This window comes from Cnephaeus nilssonii, assembly GCF_951640355.1.
Source record: "Cnephaeus nilssonii genome assembly, chromosome: 8".
NCBI classification, from domain to species: Eukaryota; Metazoa; Chordata; class Mammalia; order Chiroptera; family Vespertilionidae; genus Cnephaeus; species Cnephaeus nilssonii.
In genome coordinates, this window is record NC_137079.1 from 1,464,689 (window position 1) to 1,485,964 (window position 21,276).

At 54.3% G+C, this 21,276-nt stretch overlaps 1 protein-coding gene across 1 annotated transcript in view; it reads left to right on the forward strand.

Annotated features, from left to right (window-relative positions):
* CSMD1 (CUB and Sushi multiple domains 1) overlaps positions 1-21,276 on the forward strand; it is a gene marked incomplete at its 5' end in the record, with an annotated part of 729,782 nt that overhangs the window by 376,979 nt on the left and 331,527 nt on the right. Inside the window, one exon of the mRNA XM_079779355.1 lies at positions 13,825-13,937. Within this exon, the coding sequence (XP_079635481.1) occupies positions 13,825-13,937 (113 nt within the window). The remainder of the gene's footprint in view (positions 1-13,824; positions 13,938-21,276) is intronic.

The following is a 21,276-nucleotide window of genomic DNA, read 5'->3' on the forward strand; positions in this document are numbered from 1 at the left end:
TTTATTATGTAGGATGTAAATTAAAGGAAAAGGAAAAAATGTTTTTTCTTCAGAAAAATGTGGACGTTATATGACCCCTATGTTCCCTAGGGCTTTCTCATTTCATTGTTTAAGTTCCGATGCCTCCCACCCCACATGTGCAGGAGGACAGACAGGGAGCTTTGTTGATGGATACTCAGACCTTACAACATGAAAATGTCTGCATCTCCCTGTCTCCCCCATTATATACCCATCCTTGAATGGAATTGGGATTTCAGATCATAATTCGTATTAAATGAGTCTGTTACCATTAGAGAATGAACTTAGGTGAGAAAACATAACAGGAAAGATACTGTGGAACAGATGGCTAAGACTTTGAGAGAGAACTAGGGTAGAGCCCTGAGCGTGTAGTCATGTGTCTACGTCATGTGCTCACTGTCCAATGTCCCCACCGTCGCCACAGGTCCTGTTCTGGCCTCCCTCAGTGGAATCCTGGGGAGTCCCTGGCGAAGTCCCAAGGGAGGCCAGTTAGAGGCAGGGATCCTCCATGCTCATTACACTCCCACCACCTGGGCACACACTGTCCTGGGCCCTGAGTGTGGGAGGCCGTGGGAGGAAGCTGACAGGTACTTGGAGACTTGGCCACCCTGTGGCCCCAGGGTTCATTCGCCCCCTGGCTCCGGAAGGCGCCCCGGGTCCGGGTGGCTGCAGTGCCAGCCTGCATGCATCCTACGGATCGCATCTCACTGGCTAGAATGCGCGGCCCGGATGGGAAACTCATGCTCACTGAGTCCTAGCGGGTTCCATGTGTCAGGAAGGAGAGCATAGTGCGTGTGTGAGCGTTCTCTTGGTCTTGCACGTTCTCATTTCCGGAACTCGGCAGGAGTAACAGACTTTAGGACTTTGCACGCGTGCTCACCGAGGACTTTCGTCGGATGGCCGCATGTCTTGGTTGGGGCTGAGTTGTAAACCCTCAGACAGTTGAGGCCACATTTCCATGGCCAGACCCGTCCAGGGTGCCCCCTGGAATCGGCGTGTAACTCCGCGCTGCTGGGCTTTGATCTGATTTAGACTTCCCTTACGAAATGCTTCATTCCGAGCGTCAAGCAGCATGTGAGGGCTACTTCAGCACACGGCGGCGATGCCTTTAAAGCGCCTCTGACATGTGGGACGCTGTGATCTGATCCAAATCCCGCAGCGTTGGCGAAACCCCTCCCGCCCCTGCAAGTCACAGTGTCCAATAAACAGAGTCAATTATTGGGGAAATGGTTTCAAGACAAAGGGCGAGGGCCGGCTGATTGAACCATTTTCTCGGAGATTGATCTGTCCATGGGAATGTCAGCCCGGACAGTCGATGGACTTCAGGTGACAAGCCGTGAGCCCCCGCCATGCCGGGCGCGCTCTGCGTCCACGGGAAGGGCTGGGAACGGGGAGGCCTTCCTGTCGCCTCTGGTGGCTGCGCACACGGCTGCTTGAGTGAGGGTAGGTGCGCTTTACTGTGTGTGAGCGTCTAACAGGCATCTGTGGGTGCGCGTCAATGAGGTAACTCGATACTAAAACCTGACACAGCCCTGGCCAGTTTGGCTCCGTGGATAGGGTGTCGGCCTGCGGACTGAAGGGTCCCGGGTTCCATTCTGGTCAGGGCACATGCCCAGGTTGTCCTCAATCCCCGTAGGGGGCGTGCAGGAGGCAGCCAACCAATGATTATCCATCATTGATGTTTCTATCTCTCCCTCCTTCTCCCTTCCTCTCTGAAATCAATAAAAATATATATATTTTTTAAAAACTGACATAATGGCCCTGGCTGGCATGGCTCAGTGGTTAGAGCCTGGGCCCTCACATGGAAGGGTATTGGGTTCAAGTCCCAGTCAAGGGCATGTACCTGGGTTGTAGGTTTGATCCCTGCCCCGTGTTGAGGTGCGTGCAGGAGGCAACCAGTCTATGTGTCTCTCTCACATCGATGTTTCTCTCTCTCTGTCTCTCCCCCTCCCTGACACTCTCTATTAAAAAAACAAACAGACAAGGGAAAAATACCCTCAGGAGAAGATTACAAAAAAAAAAACACACAACAAAACAAAAGCAAGAAAACCTGACTTCATGGCCCTGGCTGGCGTGTCTCAGGGGTTAGAGAGTTATCCTTCGCTCAGAAGGGTCTTAGGTTCAACTCCTGGTCAAGGACACATACCTGGGTTGTAGGTTCCATCCCCAGCCCCAATCAGGGCGTGTTTAGGAGGCAACAAGTCTATGTGTCTCTCTCACATCAATGCTTCTCTCCCTCTCTCCCCATCCCGCCCTCCCTCCCACCCACTCTCTCTAAAAATCAATGGAAAAATCAGGTGAGGATTAACAAAAACCCTGGCACAATGGACAGGTTCTGATACTGACTCTGGGTGTGGTTCTGAACCACGGAAGCTGAGAGCACCTTAGCCAGTGAGTCCGCGGCGTCTGCCCTGTGTGTGGAGACGGCGGTCAGAAGGGACCAGGCGGCCCCTTGCTTGTTGGTGATCCCAGAACAGCCTCCCAGAGCCGCTGCTGCCCTGTGGCCTCGCCTGCGGAATGGGCACTGGCCGCCTCCCCTCCTCCGGGTGTTTCTGCCCAGAACAGAGGCAGTTCTGAGCTGGTGGCTGGCCCGAGAGAGGCAAGCGCAGCCAATCTCAGCTCTGGGCATTTGAGTTGAGCATATCATTTTCTTCTCCAGATGCCGCCACTTTGTATCTGATGAGCCTCCTGATCTATTACCAGGTGGGAAGGCAAAAGGATTTCAATTGGCACCAAGGATGCTTTTCTACCGTGGACAGGGGAGGTGTGAATACCAGATGCATCTTTGCATTTGGAAGAAGGAGCTTGGAGTTCACTTTTTTGGTAAAAATAATAATAATAATAAGAGTTTTCAGTTTTCCGATATGCAGAGTTTTGGAAAATATAAGCCTTCAAAATATTCCAGAAATCCCGAGCGACTATGTCCTGTTCTCTGTTGAATATGTCCCCACACGTGACACTCCGCACTTCTGGCCACGGGCCTTGCGTCTGCATGAGCATGAGGGCAGCTCAGGGTAGCAGTCCAGTCCTTTCACTCTGACCTCCGTTCTGCACACACGCGCGTTCACCTTGTGCTCATTTCTTTGCATTTCCCTCTCGTCGTGACGTTGTAGAGCCTAGAATGTTAACCCTACCATCATCTGTATTTTATCCAAGTGCCAACTTATTCACCAACACGATCGCTTTTGGATAGCTGAGCGTAATTCCCTGCGAGATCCCATGGCTTGTTTAGTTCAGTGAGTTTACGTCGAGCATGGAATGAAGTCAGTGAATAATCTAAGGAGATTATTGTAAGACTTGAAAGACCGTGTAAACAGTGCCGCCCTGTGTCCTCACCGGTATGCACCCACGACAGGCTCTCCGGGGGCCGTTACGGTGCGTGGCTCCGCGGCTGCTGTAAATAACGAGCACGCAGCACACTGACAGGAAGCCCGAGGTCGGCCTCTCAAAGCTCAAGGTAGGCAGCGCTCTGGCTTTCCCTCTCCGGCAGCAAGGATGTCGTCACTTCTGCTCAGATACGTCACCAAAAATGGAGGGAAAATACTGTATTTCCCTGAAAACCAGATTGAGAGTCTTTAGCATTTGGAGGAGAATAAGGATGGTCATGTGTGGTAAACGCCTCGATCATGCTTTTCTGGTGTCTGCAGCTACATGGTCCCCAAAATAGCGCCACGAACCCGAGGGCTCGGAGCCCAGCTGTGCCCCGAGAATCAGCATCTTAGATGCTCCTCCTCAGGGTGGGTCTTCTGCCCTCCCTCCGATGCCCAGCAGCACCGCGCTCAGCCACGGAGCCACCAGAAATCACAGGCGTCTACTCAGTCAGAGAGGTGCTCAGGGTGTGAAACAAGGCGCCAGCCCTCATCACAGACAGTTCCTCCCTCCCTACCTACCCACCCATCTATCCATCTACTTATATACCCATCCACCTATCTACCATCCATCTACCTACCTACCTATCTACTCATCTACCTATCTACCTCCCTACCTACCTGCCTACCTACCCATCTATCCATCTACTTATATACCCATCCACCTATCCATCATCCATCTATCTATCTACCTACCTATCTACTCATCTACCTATCTATCTCCCTACCTACCTACCTACCTACCTACCCACCCATCTATCCATCTACTTATATACCCATCCACCTATCTACCATCCATCTACCTACCTACCTGCCTACCTACCCATCTATCCATATACTTATATACCCATCCACCTATCCATCATTCATCTACCTACCTACCTATCTACTCATCTACCTATCTATCTCCCTACCTACCTACCTACCTACCTACCCATCTATCCATCTACTTATATACCCATCCACCTATCTATCATCCATCTATCTATCTACCTACCTATCTACTCATCTACCTATCTATCTCCCTATCTCCCTATCTATCTACCTACCTACCTACCTTACTATCTACCTATCTAGACTGGCAGGGTCTGTGCAGAAGGTGCAGGTAGGTGGTGGCCAGGTCCTAGGAGGAGTACGGGTCAGGTGAGGCACCTGAAGTGAGTGGACATGGAAAGATGTCAGGTTGGTGTTGGTTTTCTTGCTTCCTTTCTGCCCTCCCATCACAGAATGTTCCCGGAGCTGGTGTTGGCATATGCTGCCTAATTAGAGAGAGGTAATAATAGACAGACATCGGTTCAGATGTTTACTTGCTAAAAGTGAAGGTCTGATGCGATAGAAATGTCAGAGTCAGAAAAGAGTAAGATTTATCAGTCTCTAAGGGGAGACTGGCCACTACCCTGCTCCTGTGAAATTAAATGATGTGCATGTGTGTATGTATGTGTGTCTATGTGTGTATCTATGCATCTATCATCCATCTGTCTATTATCTATCATCTATGTACCTATCTACTTATGTTCCTACCTATCTTCCTATCTACCTATGTATCTATCTTCCTATCTACCTACCTATTTATCCATCTATCCATCTATTCACCTATCCATCTACCTATTTTCCTATCGACCTGTCTTCCTGTCTACCTATCCATCTATCTACCTATCTGATGATCTACCTATCTACCTATCTTCCTATCTACCTATCTACCTCTCCGTCTATCCATCCATCTATCTACCTATCTGATGATCTACCTATCTATCTGTATTCCTATCTACCTATCTATCTATCCATCTACCATCACCTACCCATAATCAAGTGGTGACAGCTTCCTTAGAGGAAAAAGAAGGAAAAGAGGTTGGCAAGCACAGGATATAGATACTACAGTTTCAATGAGTCTCAAACCATGTCCCAAAGGAGAAAATGGAGCAACTTTGGGAATACCTGGAACTCTAGGCAGAGGGTGTAGTGATTTCAAAGGCCCATATGTGTTCCAGCCACAGTGAGAACCCAGTGTGCCCAGAGCTGGGTGCTGAGCAGCAGGTGGCCAGGGATGGGCCCCCAGGACAGGCGTGGGGTGTCAGGTCCCTACAGAAACCTTCAGAGTTGAGCTCCACTCTCAGGGACACGGGAATTCACTGTGGAGCTTTGTGCAAAGATGTGTTCTAACTTACTATGTTTGCAACAATCCCTCCTGGTGCTGCGCTGAGAATACCGTGTTCCAGGCAATGACAGCAGCAAGGAGGCCAGGGAGCATCACGGGGAGACCCTGAGGCGCCGAGAAAGGGTCAGGCGTGGGTCTGTTGCAGGCGGAACCCACAGGATGTGCTGATTGATAGAGTGTGTGGAGTGTGAGGAGGAGAGAGGCAGAGGAGAGTGGGACGCGGCACACCTGTGTGGAGACCTGGCATTCAGGAGATGGGCTGGTTCTAGGTGGCTGCTGGACGCGGGAGGCAGCGCTGGGGAGGACTCGGGTCTGTGAACTGGAGCCCTGGGAAGAGGGTCAGGCTGGCCACACAGTGGGCATCATCAGGGGACAGGTGCCATCTAATGCACGGGCCCCGGGCTGGTAACTGCCCTGCTCCTGGCAGAACCACCAGCCACATGATGGCATCAGCGTGCAGGGTGTTCTGTGGACTTCCAGTAGAGCAAGGAAAGAAATCCAGGGGACAGCACAGTCATAGGAATTGAGCCCTATGCTTACATTGTTCAGGAAACACAACCTGTTTCACCAAGGCTGTGCTGGTCCCTCCCAGCGCCGCCCCCCCCCCCGCCCCGACTCCTCTGAACCACGCTGTGGCCCAGCACCCGAGTATGGAAGCACTGAAGGTGCCTCGTGCCCAAGCCAGTGTGGCTCAGTTGGTTGGGCACCAAAATGGTTGAGTGTTAGATTCCCAGTAGAGGGCATACAGAAGGCGGCCAATCGATGTTTCTCTTTCATGTATGTTTCTCTCTCTCTCCCTCTCACCCCCTCTCTCTAAAATCATTTTTTTTTTTTTAATAAAGATGCCTTCTTGTCAAAGGCTTTGCTTTTCTCCTAAGGATCCTATTGGGGACATTACTCATGACCTCAGCCAAGGTCCTTTTCATGACGCCCACGGGGTGATGCTTACTCTTCTGTCCCCAGAGTGTGCCGGCCCTCCGGTTCTCTGAACTGTCTGCTGGGAGGCCTGGAGGGTGCAGGGCGCCCTCAGAACACGGCTCCCGTCTGGATTCCTCTTACCTTATGCATTTTCCCTTTGCTTAAAGGCTTCCAGTGTTTTAGGTAAATTTTGAACATCTCTTGCAATGTTTTTTTAAAATATATGTTTTTAATGATTTCAGAGAGGATGGGAGAGGGAAAGATAGAAACACCAATGATGAGAGAGAATTATTGATTGGCTTCCTCCTGCATGCCCCCTACTGGGGATCGAGCCTACAAACCAGGCATGTACCCTGACCAGGAATTGAACTGTGACCTCCTGGTTCAGAGGTTGGTGCTCAACCACAGAGCAACACTGGCCAGGCTCTTGCAATGCTTTATATAAACCTCCCCCAAATCCCTGTTTGGACTTGCGTTGTGTGTGAATGAAGGAACACTGGTTTACAAATGTACCCTGAATCACCCGACTTGCCCTGACTAGAATCGTAGGTATAAACCACTCAGCAAAACATGAGCCAATCAGCAGAAATCAAGACGTTATTCTCTTTAACCTCGGCCTGGGGCAAACTGATTTCCTTTAATCATCTCCAGCGATGTGTTCCATAGTTCACAACGGAGAGTGAGGATTTGAGAGATTCAGAGCTGAAGGTTGACCAGGCAAGAGCAGAAAAGAAGGCACTCTGACCCTAATGAGGGGCAGGAAGGGTTCACTCCGATTCACGGACGCAGCAGCATCTATGTATTTATTCAACCCCTGCCTCGTCCCGTGAGCAGCTGGACAAGATGCTACGCCAGCCCGAGCAGCTCCAGTGATGGACAGCAGGCAGCGGCACCTTCTCTCACAAGGTCACGTTTGCATCCCGGGAGGGGACAGACATCCAAACAGCTGGCCCCGTTACAAAACCTGAGGCACGCTGCATGCTGCTGACACCCAGAGGCGGCGGGGACGCTGAGGGGGATGCTGACGGAGGGAATCCGAGAATTCACGCGGAAGGTGACATTTCACCTCCTATTGACGGATAAGAAGCCGAGGGAAGTAAGGTAGCGGGGTCAGGTGAGGCCGGGGATGGAAGGTCTCAGGTGACCTCCGAAGGCGGTGAATTTGTTCTGTGTCTCAGAGGAGACGGACAGTGAGTATTTTTGGACACAAGGAGGCATCCGTCCATCTGGACTTTGGGGATACAGCCAGAGTGTGAGCGTTGCAGGCAGTGTGGTGGAGACCCGCCCGCAGAGTGAAAATACTCAAATCACCGATTCGGGGTCAATCCAGGCGCAGGCTCCTGTGAGCTCTGCCACCGCTTACCTAACTTCACAAGTCCATAGCCCTTACGCATCAAATTAAAATATTAAATGAGCCTGGCCATCGAGGCTCCGTGGTTGAGCGTCAACCTATGAATCAGGAGGTCATGGTTTGATTCCCTATCAGAGCGCATGCCCGGGTTGTGGGCTCGATCCCCGGTGTGGGGCGTGCAGGAGGCAGCCGATTCATGATTCTCTCTCATCACTGATGCTTCTCTCTCTCCCTCTCCCTTCCTCTCTGACATCAATAAAAATATGTTTTAAAAAATAAGAATTGGCCCATGGGAACCATTGAATGATTAAGTTGTGACAAAGCGTATCACAGGGCTGGCGCGTGGGTAGGATTCTCTCTGGGTTAGCATCCATTTCCCTTCTTCTTTTTCCCCTTCTTCTTCTTCCCCTTCATCATCATCATCATTTGTTTAGAGAGTGAAAGATTCATTAGGTGCTACTGCTCTCATCCAGCAAAAGAATAGTAAGACCAAGATCTGACAAACTGCCCCGAGTACCAACAGTGGACATTAATACAGTCTGTCTTCGCTAAAATTACGTCAGGCACGTCCCATCGATGCCCCGTTTCACACGGAGGGTCAGACTGATGGCACTTGGAGACCAGCTGTGAGGGGCCTCCAGCCCACACCTGTGTCCGCTGCCAGGTGCCGTGATGGGTGATGGGGACCTGGGTCTGCAGTAGCTGCGGCGTTCCAGACGCCCCTCGGGTTCCGATGGTCGTGTCACAGCTGTACCTGGACCCCACGGGGAAGCATCAGAAAAAAAACCATCCCCCTCATCCCGGGGCAGACAGCAGGCGGGGCGCCTGTGAGGAGCTGGTCGGGACGGTGCAAGTCATTGCCCCAAGTGACGGAAGAAGTTTTCTTACCAAGAAAGCTGACTCATTTCCGGATCTTGAATGGGGCTGGGCTGAGACTGAGCTCACCCGAGGACTGAGGGAAAAGAGGGCGTTCACAGTGTCTGAGAGAATGTGTGTTTCTAAAAATAACATCACAGAGAAAGCGACGGGCCGTGTGGGGCCCTGCGGAAACCCAGTGTCATGTTGCCCTGTGGTTAAAGTCCGTCTCGGAGTATGGACTGTGTGTGTTTATTATAGAAATCGGTTTGCGTCGTATTCTTTAATCATCAGAAAGCAGGTGGGTACTCAGCCACGCCTGGCGCCCACTGGGTCAGGTGAACCTGGGGGCTGAGTCCCCATGATCCCAGGGGACAAACTGCGGGCGCTGTCCACGCCGGTGGTGCTGAAACCAGCAGCCGGCTGTCCCAGGCTCAGGATCACAGGCCCTGAGGATTCTTTCCTCTCCTCTGACTCTGAGGCTCCCTGGTTGGCGGCGCCCAGATTGTTCCACACAAGATGACCTTGTGAGCACCTGGCGCAGGTCCCTCCTGCCCTGAGGGAGGCCCCGAGCTCTCGGGTCGCGCAGAGAGAAGATGCTCGCGGCTGAAGCTGCTCCTCTTGGCCTCCTTCCTCCTGGCTGGAGAGGCCTGGCCTGGAGGACTTCCCCTGAGCACGCTGTCAGAGCTGCCTCTGGGCTGTCTGATCCTATTGCTGGTCTGTCCGAGCCATTTCTGGGCTCGGTTCTCAGCAGTTCCCTGACGTTCAGTCCTTAAGCTTCAGAGGATGGGATCTGTCACGTTCCCTTCCATGGGGTCCTCTGCACGACCTCCGGGTCAAGCCCAGTTTGCTGAGTCCTGGGCATGGCTGTGACCCGTGCCCAATCCCGCTGGTCTGGGCCAAGCGTCTTTGTCTCTGTGGGGTCCCTGGTCCTGCTCCGACCCGGTCCCCGGCACGACCCGTTCTCACTGTCCAAGGGCGTCCCGCTCACCGTTTGGGCTCCGTGGACGGCAGATCCCAGCCACTTGGCGCTCACACTCACCCCATGGAAACACAGTGAGAAATGGCATCCACAAAGAGGCCGGGTGGCCTTCTCCTCACCGCCCCAGCCTCGTCTAGCCTCAGGGCTCGCTGCTGTTCCAGTCGATCACATGGGGAGCAAAGCCTCAGGCGGCCAAGCTGCTTAATCCTACCCGGATGCGCACACGAGGAAGATCTTTCGAGGGGACATCTGTGCAGCAGCTTTGACATCCGGGGAGCATTCACACAGGCAAACGGAGTCCCCGGGCTCTGGCTGGAGGCGCCCCACGAGACAGTCACAGGAGCATGAACTTGTAAGTCGGTTGAGGGGACACCGGAGTCCCGCGTCTTGGTTTTGTCTAGAGCGGGCACTGAGAGGGAAGGCAGGAGCGGTTGGTCACAGCAGGCCGCGTCTTCACTCCCCCGCCTCTTCTAGGGAGGTAAAGAGCGAAGGGTGTTCACAGAAGGGGAGGGTTCGGCATGGGCGTCCCCATAGCCCCCCTGCGGTAAGCACTGCTCTCCAACGGCATCCTTGTCCCATCCCATCACGGCCGACCTGTCACAGCTCAGCTCTCCCATCACCTGCTGGGTCTTCGCCTGCAGAAACCTGCTGTGGGCGACAGCAGGGGCCTGAATTCCCCTTTGGTGACACTTGTAACTGTGAGTCTCCACCCCGAGGGCATCTGCTCGGTGAGGCTGAGGGCACGTGGTGCTCGAGGCGGCCGCTCCCTGTCAGGACGGAGCCCGGCACTCGGCGTCGGCTGCATTGAACTAACTTACGGGGTTTGTGTCCGAGCTGCAGAGCGGGTGTGAGTGGAGAGGGCAGGGAGCTGAGCAGTGAGGAGGGCTTCTCCCGGGGGATTGATCAGGGCTCCCGCTTGGGCTTCCTGGTCTCCATCATTAAAGACCTTCAAGGACAAGGAGCACCCAGCGTTTAGGACCATTTTCTAACACGGGAGAGAGCTGCCTTGTCAAGGCGTTCCAGCACAGCTCTCGCCAGCGACGCGAGCGTTTCTGAACACAGTTTGGGAAATGGTCCCGGCGAGGGGCTCCGTAGTGTCCAGTGACGTAAGCGAATGCGTGGGCAGGGATGTTTCCGGACGGTGTGCCCGCCTGATCGTCCCGGTGAGGCGCGGGCTGAGCGAGGTCCGGAGGAGGGAGGGCCACAGGCAGTGTGCACAGAGCCCTGAGGGGACAGCACGCTATTGGAGGGGGCGGACCGGACTGGCCTGCCCTTTTGGCCATAGAGGCGTCTTAGCTGAAGTGCCGTGAGCCCTGCGCCCAGTCCTGCTGTTGCAGCAGGAAACCCTTGCTGAACCGTTAAAGGAAACGAACTGGCCTGGATTCACGGCTTCACTGGGCAGACTTGGAAAACGCAAGCAGGAATATTGTCGCCTCCACGGGGCGGCTGGGTTCCCGCTGCCCATCCAGCGCGATGGGGTTTCCTGACCCAGTTTGAGAGGCTCCGGAAATGAACCGAATCTACGGGGCCCCCCTTCCCAGCCAGTTACCGAGAGGTGTCTTTTCCTCTCCCGCCTCCTTTCCTTTAAGTCCAAATGCCTTTGATCGCCCGATGTCACCAGCTCATTGTCCTTGGTGTCTACACGTTGATTATTTAAACAGTCAGTGTAGCCCTGGCTGGTGTGGCTCAGGGGATAGAATGTCAGTCCGCGGACCGAAGGGCCCAGTCAGGGCACATGCCCGGGTTGTGGGCTCCATCCCCAGTAGGGGGCATGCAGAAGGCAGCCCAACCATGATTCCCTCTCATTGTTGACATTTCTGTCTCTCTCTCCCTCTCCCTTTCTCTCTGAAATCAATAAAATATATATTTTTAAATAATAATAAATAAATAAACAGTCCGTGTCTTGTGCACGAACAGGCCCAGATTCCTGGGTCCTTATTTCCTCTTTCTCTTTATAACGGTCTGCGTCGTGCTCATGTCACAATTCCTGTCCGATCTCCGCCGTGGCTGTGGCCGCTCTCACTGCGAGAGCCGTTTCAGAAAGCAGGGCCCAGACTCCAGGCCGTGCGGCGAGGGCTGTGGAGCCCCAGGCCCTCCCCCAGGCCCTCTGCTCCCCGTCTCCCTTCTTCCGCCTCCTCCTCTACTTTTGAGGTTCGATCTGATTACGTTGGGCCCTCTGATGAACAGTCATCTCTCCCTCACAAGATCAGAGCTTCGAGGAGGCCTTTTCCACATGGGCTGACGTCACCGCAGGTTCCGGGAGGAGGCCCGACACCCCCGTGGGAGGCACTTCCCTGGCTGTTCAGTGATCCTTTAAACTATACATTACATATATAACAGTGCGGGACCTTTTCCTAACAAAACGTGTAACACGGCCTCCCCAGGGAGGAAAGGGAGGCGGGGGGCCTTCCCATAAGATGAGCATGACAACTGTTTCCAGACCCGCCGCGTGCCCGCACCCCCACGCCTCTGCCCCCCCCTCCCCCGCCCCCAGTCAGCGCGCCATAAATCCCAGCAGCCGGCAGCCCGGGTGGCGCTGCCTCTCACAGGGCATGCTTTCAGACCGTGGCCGGGCACCGTGGCAATCGGTAGAGTCGAGGTTGGATTCAGCTTTCACTGGCTCGGCACACGTCAGAGCCGGCGTGTGAGTTGAAAGGGAACATGTGGACGTCGGGGAGCTGGGGACAGATTTCCCGTGACACTGCTCTTACTCAGGGAGAGGAGGAAGCGGAAACGCTCCCCACAGCTGCCAGGACTGGGGTCCTGGGCCTGGGGCCCCACCTGCACCCTGACCCAGCGGGGGCACTCACAGTGGGGATGCTCACAGCTGGGGCTTCAGGTGTTTCAGCTGCAAGCCAATGGCTTCATTTCTCTGTATATATACGTCTACACTTATTGATTTTAGAGAGAAAGGAAGGGAGAAGGAGGGAGAGAGAAACATCAGTGATGAATCTACCTCAGCCACGCCGGCCAGCCAGCGGCTTACATTCTTACAGACCCTCTGCACTCACAGCATCGTTTTGAAAATAGATGGGACAGCAGATATACGAATAATTGTACAACGAGCGCACAGACACGTGGGAGTCACAGTAAAACATGCTTTGGGGACATTGACATGCGTGTCTGTGGAACCGCTTCAGTGCTGTGCTGGAGGTGCTCTCAGATCCACATCGCAGGCTGCAAGCAGGTTCAGAAATGACAGCCCAGCCACAGGGACTCAGGGCAGGTCAGCCGGCACATCGCCGTGCGTCTGAGGCACCCCAGCAGGTGACACTCAGGGCACCCGCCAGACCCACGTGTCAGAACACGGCACATGGCACACGGCGCATGGCACACAGCATACGGCACATGGCACACGGCACATAGCACATGGCACACAGCACATAGCACATGGCACACAGCATACAGCATACAGCACATAGCACATGGCACACAGCATACAGCACACGGTACATGGCACACGACACCCTTGGCTCCCAGGAGGAACGGACTCCCTCAGTGCCCACAGGTCCCCACAGATCCAGGTGGGAAGTGGCCCTGGCCTTGGTGCTGACCGCTCGCCCACCCCTGGGAGGCGGGCTGGTCTGTAATCAGCTTCACGGGGAGGACCGGGCCTGGTGTTTGAGAGGCCTCATCGTGTTGAAGCTGTGCTTTCCTCAGACGCGCTTTCATTCCAGGCCACAGCCCATGGCCCGTGCTCGTCCTTCTTGTACACGCTCCGTCCTCACGCGCGGGAGGGGCCGAGTCCTGATTGTGCAGACAGGGCGCTGCGCCCATTGCGTGCTGTTTATCAAGCGTGGAAACCGCTTATTCGAGTCTCTTCCGGTGAAACCGTGGCTAAGGGTTCAAAGAGGGAAAGGCCCAATTTCATCATTTGCCTATTTCTTCATCTTTTAGAATTCATTATATTGAGGTTCTGGAGAAAACAGTAAGAAATGAAAGACAATTTTCTCGTGTACGTGTCGTTAATCAAGGAGAATCACAATGTCAAGTATCTGAGCCTTCATCCACGGGGAGGTACACAGCCTGTGTGAGTGGGCGGAGATGGAGTTCCCGATGGGTCCAGGCTGCAAACGCACCCAGAAGTGAGGGCGCAACCGGGCAGGGGGCTTGGCGCGGGTGCGACGTGGGCCATTGCCCTGTTGGTTGACATGGGCGTCTCTTCCTTCTCTTCCAGGCTCACGGGCATGAACCTGCCCTCCCCCGTCATCAGCAGCAGGAACTGGCTGCGCCTGCACTTCACCTCCGATGGCAACCACCGGCGCAAAGGCTTCAACGCCCAGTTCCAAGGTAAGCGCCTTCCCCTGTCAGAAAACACGAGAAGGCCGCAAAGATCGGCTGGTCCTTCCCGTCCTGGCAAGCGTGGGATTCTCCTGCTGAGGACGGGGCAGGAGCTGCCAGCTTGGAAACGCCTTCTGTCCCTGAGTGAACAGTTAACGGAGGAAGTCTGTGGGTGACACCCAGCACCTTCTCCCTAAAGCTTTCCTGCTGCGCCATGCGCTGTCCGTGTCTCTTGTTTGGCCGCGATGATTGCTGAGTGTTAGTCCGTATCGATGAGTATTCACCTTAACTTCTCCTCACCTGACGGTAAATACGTGTCCCAGGGATCCGGTGCTATCTTATCCCGGCCCGAAGGCTGGTTCAGCTCAGACGGTGCATGAAAATGCGTAAGTGTGCCATCGCGTCGCTCTGACCTCTAAAATAGATCGGCAGGGCGTAAATCCAGTTACCTGATTAGTGATCTGCATGCAAATGAACCCCAAAACTGCACTGGGGTCTAGGGAGGGTGGATCCTCAAACTTTGTCTCTGTACCCAGTTTCTCGGGTTTGCACCTGTACAGTGTTGTGTTGTATCCCATGTGTTTCTAATAATCCATAATCCTTATCTACGCCATGAAAAGAATTAAGTCTGTTAAGAGGTCCATTGGAAACAATCCCACTTTCATTTGCAAATAAAGGGTATGACTGTTAAAGAGTGAGATGGCTTCCCAAGCAAAGACCTCTAGTGTCCCCAAGACACGGCCTGGAGAACGTCCGTTCAGCTAAGGCCACGTTCCCTGACATGAGCCCCATGGGTGCCAGGACCCCCAAAGGAGAAAACGGTGGACTCCCCGCCCACCCCAGAACCTCGTCGGTCAGAAGGACGGATGATTGGTAAACAGCTTCCGTGAAAGGCACAAGCCGGTCGTGCTGGCCCCGCGGGCAGACGTCAGCCCTGTTCTATTGGATGGATCTGAATCATGAGTCCGTAAGGAGAACACCAACCACCGCCATGCAGCCAGGACGCTAAGTCTGTGCCGTGGTTTCCCAGCCACGCCCCCTTTCCTCCAAGGCTCCCAAAGGGTTGACTGGCGCCGACCTACAGAGGACTGAGGGGAGCAGCACTCCCACAGATCAGTGCCTTTGGCCTCTGCACGGGGATTCCGGGAAAGACGAGCCACGGAGCAGCGACGCGAGGAGACTAGCCGTGGGGGATACGAGGGACACGCTGGCCGACAGAGCGTGGCCAGAGCCTCACCGTGTTGGCGGGGGTTCCGAAGGACACGTGCAATGGCCGTGGTGAGCAGAAACATTCACACACAAGTCCAAAGCGATGAACAGGGGCTGAGTAGGATGTGATCTGCACCCGGCTTCACACAATGGATCCGGACCCTCTCCAGCTGCCGTGGAAGTTGGACTCAGGACCGCGTTTTGTTGTTGTTTTACGTTAGCACGTGGGCCTCGTTTCCCAGGGGGCTCCAGGCCAAGACCAGGGCGCAGCCGACTGAACATGGGAGAGGGGCTCCGCACTGCCCCCTTGTGTAACAAACCCAGGCCGAACAGAGAGCGACCGGAAGTTAGCAACAGATAAACTGGCCAACAGAGGAGCTCAGGGGCGTGGAGACACTGAACAGACAGAGGACTCTCAGACAGGAGGGGGCGGGGTGGGAAGAAATTAACCAGGGCATTGGCATGTGTATTTGCCTTGCCCAGGGACACAGGCAATAGGGTGGTGAGGGCCTGGGGCGGCGGGGTGAGAACCAGGTGATGGGGGGCAATGCGGGAAGGGGGACATCTGTAATACTTCAACAATAAATATTAAAAAAAAAAAGAGGAAGAAGAAGGAAACATTCGCAGGAAGACCCTCGGGGCCTCTATGGAGGGCGGAGCTTTAGCAGGAGGGCTTGGCATTGGCTGTCCTGCCTCTAAGGGCAGAGGACCTGATGCATGGGAGCTTCAGGCAGGTCTGCTGACCCAGCACAGGCCTGGGGGCAGGGAGGCAGGAGAGGGAGCAGTAGCTCCTCTGAAGTTCAACTGCGAGACCACGTGGTGAGGGGCTGACGGTCCCTGCAGCTCTGTCCTCCGGTGGCACCAGGAGGCCTGGTCTTATCCCGGAGGCCCAGTGGGAACCTTCTCCCCAAAAGGAAAGAACATGGCTCATCTCTCTTCCCACCGGCTCACCACGGGAGCCCCCGCTGGCTCTGTGCTTGTATTTCAATGAAACAGAACCGGGACAAAGGCGCTCTTGTGGGACCAGCACCTCTGCCAGCAAGAAGAGCCCAGCGATGAGCAGTGAGGACGCGGGAGCCGCAGTGAGGACAGCAGTGAGACTGCAACGCGCCTTCCCCCAATGCCTGCCCAGTGTCCCTGCCCATGCTCAGTCCTGGAATCTGAACCCCGGGTGATGTGGCGAGAAGGGAACCTTTCTTAAAAAACAGGCATTTCTCCGTTCAAGGTGCGTTTTTAGCATCTGAGTCCCCCTTCTCCTGCGCGGTTACTCTGGAGAATATAACCATTCCACGGGGGTCCCTTGGAGACAACAGGATCGCAGATGAGCTGGGTTTCTCTGAAACCTCCTGTGGTCCCCCCGCTGCGCACAGCAGAGGGTGGTCTCTCCAGGAGAAATCGCTGGGTCCAAGCCCACAGTGGCTGCAGGAATGTTACCACTTCAAAAACCAAGGAACGCAGTCTTTGCCACACGCCGCTCTTCTCGGTCCAATACACAGCCCCCGCCATAAAAACGTCTCTCTGCCCTTCCTTGATGTGCTCAGCTGTTATCTCTGCAGTCTTTATTCTCTGAGTCTCACACTTTCTTCTTTGGCTCTTACCTCTTCCGTCACCCAATCAAGTTACGGCAAAAGTAGCGGTAAGGTTGATTGACAGGAAGCGCAACTCTGTCCTGGCTGCTCCTCAAACATATTCCCTTCCTAAGGAGCACTGGGAACACACGAGGTGGAGATGCAGGGGGCGCCCTGGATGTATCGGCACATATGCTGAGCTCGTGGGCCGATCGATTTATGTGGGACGCGTTATTTTTTTTTAAATCAGCGGAAAATTGAGCCCATTCTGTCTGTTGCCTCCATCATTAATTATAATTAAATAATCACCTTGTTAGCACCATCTGTCATCTCAACGTGTTCGACGTCGGCAAGATGGATTTCTAAAGGTGAATTAATCTTGGACGGCGGCCGCCTCTTCACTGTGAAGGCGCCTTCTCTGTGCTGAGCTCTGGTTTTACACATGTTTCCCCGGCTGTTTATAAAAACACAATTTTCACAAATTGAAATGCCATTGATTTCTGTGGCTGATAAATCACGTTGGAAGCGTGTGTCGTAAATTTCCCATTTTGCAGAGGACACCCTGTCTCATAAATCAAGGGAGGGCCAGGCCGCGGATTTACATCTCGCGTTGACGCAAATAATTAGCGCTCCTTCCAGGGGATCGTTCTATACCACCATTGATTTCCCCGTTCATTCAAAATGATGGCCTTTCTAGACAAGGGAGATTTCCATGCTGTTAAAAATGTGTTTGGGAAAATTAGGAGCTTCATCTTTTCAGACGAATTCCAATTTGGATGTAACGTGTGCATTCCCGTGGCCCTTCGCTCTGACATGGTTCTACGGCTCCTCCTGGGCCATGGGGCCTCCCATGGTGCTGACAAACCTGATTTCCCATCCCCGAGGCAGAGGGCACCGCGAGCTGAGGGGATGAGCGGGGTCACTGGCCCGAGGATGAGCTGCCTGCAGGCTGTGGCTGCTGCTCGGGTTCACACAGCTCTAGGCTCCCGTTGGACAGAACACCTTTGGCCACAAGTCCTCGCCTTCTGCACAGGGCGGCCTTGGGCTGGCCCTTAAGGAGGGTTTCGTAGACCGTGCCCACTTGCCCCTGTGAGAGAGGGGGAAGCAGGTGCGGTGCGGGGGTGCCTCTCAGTGCGGTAAGAACCGTGAGGTGAGGATCCGTCCTGAAGAGCTGTGTGGTGTGTGCCAGGGCAGGGCAGGGCAGGGGCAATCCGCCTCTGTTTGAGGATTCCTCTCTGACTAGACACGGGGGTAGTTTCTTGCTAACGCGGCAACATGTGTCGAAGCGGAGTGGAGTATGCGATTCCATTCATGAGAGGCGGCACGTTACCGGCTCCACGCCTCACCCAGAGGCCGCTTCAGGGAGCAGATGAACTTTTGAGTTCATTCCAGGCTTTTAATTCAGGGTGCTTTCATGTAGTGATTTATTTTAAAAGTTTTGTTTAAAATGTGAATACAGGACACACCTTCGCCATTTTACATAAAACCACTTACGCTAAAACGTCTTTCTGTCCACGTCCGCGTGCGTGAGGCTCACACCGGATGATGGGGAGCCCCCGCCCTGTCAGTGAAGACGGAAATGAAGGAGAGATGTGGCCGAGGCGCCGCTGAGCTTGGGGGCTTGAGGAACACGCGGCTCGGGGGGCGCCATCCGTGTGGAGTGTCGTCCTGCCCTCCTCATGGTCCCATTTACCCGCGAGGCCAGCGGCTCCGGCTCTCGGCGGGGCCCTCGGGGCCCTCACTGCTCAGGATTCTCTCTGCGACCGGCGGCCGAGCCCCGGGGTCTGCAGACCAGTTTGTTGGCAAGATGTTCACATTCACCCCGTGGCAGCGCGGGGCGCGTGTGGGCGTCACCTGGGCCTCCACACAGTCCCGGAGGCTGTGAGCCCACGTTGTCAGCAGTGACTCGGGGGAGGTGAAGTCACGGGGGCAGTGTCTCCTCCTGCCTGCTCTTGCCAGGAGGTCAGCGGGCGGCTGCGGGGATCGCTCCCCCCAGGCGTCCCCGCACAGGACATCTAGCTCCATCCGAGCTCCACCAGCGCCTGCGGCAGCCGCTCAGCTTGACGGGGCATGGGCCACGCCGCTTGTTCTCTCGGTCACCACGGGAACAGTGAGGCGTCGCCTCCTGTAGTAAGTCACCCGACCAATAATAATACATATACAGGGCGTCCCCAAAATGTGTTACACACTGAATAATTATAAAGACAGTGTTTATTTTTTTTAATATTTGTTTTATTGATTTCAGAGAGTAAGGGAGAGGGAGGGAGAGAAACATCCATGATGAGAATCATTGATCAGCTGCCTCCTGCACGCCCCCTACTGGGGATCGAGCCTGCAGCCAGGGCATGTGCCCTGACCAGAATCGAACCCTGATCTCCTGGTTCATAGGTCGGCACTCAACCACTGAGCCACGCCAGCCAGGCCACAGTGTTTATTAAAATACATTTCAGTTTCTAAATTGAGCTATCAGCTGTTAAAGTGGGTATACATTTTGAGGACTCCCTGCATTAAGAATATGTAAATCAGATACAGCCGGCATATTGTTAGGCTTGGCTGTGGACAAATGATTAATCACCACTGTCTCAGCCCTAAGGAGTTCATAATGTAATTAGTGGCTCTCAACATATTTGGGTCAGATGCCCCATTGAAAATGTAGCAAAAGCTACAAATCTCTCCATCCATACTAGATCTCACAGGCATTTTTGTCAGCTACAGGTTTGCCTGCCATCTGGGGTCACCGTGGGATTTCAGGTTATGAAGTATGAGAATTTATAGCGACACAGATTTAGAACACTCACGCTCAGCGGGGGCCGTGGAAGACTCGCGTGAGGAGTGGTGATGGATACCGACAGGTATAGAGGCGGGCACAGGCACACGGCGTTTTTGACAGGTGTCTGTCGGTAGAGCAGGCAAGTGTGACGAGGACAGGAATGGGCCGTGGGTGGATGTGAAGCGGAGGAAAAAGGAGAAAATTCAGCCTGAAAGCAATCGGGGAGGTAAATTGGAAAATCAAGAGCGCTTGGAAGAGGTTGAATTAGATCTGACATTTGTAGACGATGATGGAAAAGTGTGTGTTGGCCAAAGTGTGACTGACACGATAAGGAACGAACCGGGTTTATTGGGGACAGAGGTGGGTGGAGAACGCCTGGGGTGGGGGAGACCTTACAGAGGGGCAGTGGGGACAGAAATCAGCGTGTTGTCACCACAGATGAACTCCCCTTCGAACGACCAGTTCTTCGAAGCACGGCCGCCATTCAGAGAGCACGAGGCCAGGCAGGGCTTGTCCCGCAGGGAGGGCAGGACCCTCCTTAGTTCTCATTCGGCCGGAAGTTTCCTGCCTGCATTATCTGACTACCGTGAATAATGCACGTTTTAACATAGAGCTACTGCTTCAGTCAAACAGTGCATAGCCTTGCTGAGCAGAAATAAGTCTACTTACTGAGAACTGTAAACATGGAACTTGTAGCCCATTTTATACACTGAGATTCTGGGTACAACCATTGCCACGTCATGGGAAGTGGACAGTGAAATGTTCGCCTTGAGACTTGGGTGAGAAAACTGAGCCATGGCCCAGCTGGTGCGGCTCAGTGGTTGAGCATCGACCTATGAACCAGGAGGTCACAGTTTGATTCTCAATCAGGGAGGGCACATGCCCAGGTTGCAGGCTCCATCCCCAGCAGGGGGCGTGCAGGAAGCAGCTGATCAGTGGTTCTCTCTCATCATGAATGTTTTAATCTCTCTCTCCCTTCCTCTGTCTGAAATCAATATAAACATATTTAATAATAATAATAATCCTATCTAATAAAAGAGTAATAGACTAATTGACTGTCACTCCAACACACAAGATGGCCACCCTCATGTGGACACAAGATGACCAGCAGGGGATGGTAGTTGGGAGGAACCAGGCCTGCAATGGAGGGCAGTTGTAGGGGACCCAGGCCTGCAGGGGAGGGCAGTTGCGGGGGACCAGGCCTGCAAGGGAGGGCAGTTGGGGGGACCAGGCTGACAAAGGAGGGAAATTAGGAGTGACCGGGCCAGCAGGGGAGGGCAGTTGGAGGTGACCAGCCTGGCAAGAGAGGGCAGTTGTGGGGGACCCAGGCCTGCAAGGGAGAGCAGTTGGGGCAACCAGGCCTGCAGGGGAGGACAGTTAGGGGTGACCAGGCCAGCAGGGGAGGGCAGTTGGGGGCGACCAGGTCAGCAGGGGAGGGCAGTTGGGGGCAACCAGGTCGGCAGGGGAGGGCAGTTAGGGGTGACCAGGTCAGCAGGGGAGGGTAGTTGGGGGCAATCGGGCTGGCAGGTGAGCAGTTAGGCATCGATCAGGCTGACAGGGGAGTGGTTAGGGGGTGATCAGGCTGGCAGGCAGAGTGGTTATGGGTGATCAGGCAGGCAGGCAGGTGAGCGGTTAGGAGCCAGTGGTCCCAGATTGTGAGAGGGATGTCCGACTGCCCGTTTAGGCCCGATCCCATGTAGGGAGAGGGAAAGCATCCCACAGAATGGACTCCCATGTGGGGAGGGGGAAAGGGTCCCACCGACTTCCTGTTTCCATGGTTTATTCCACGAGGATCGGGCCT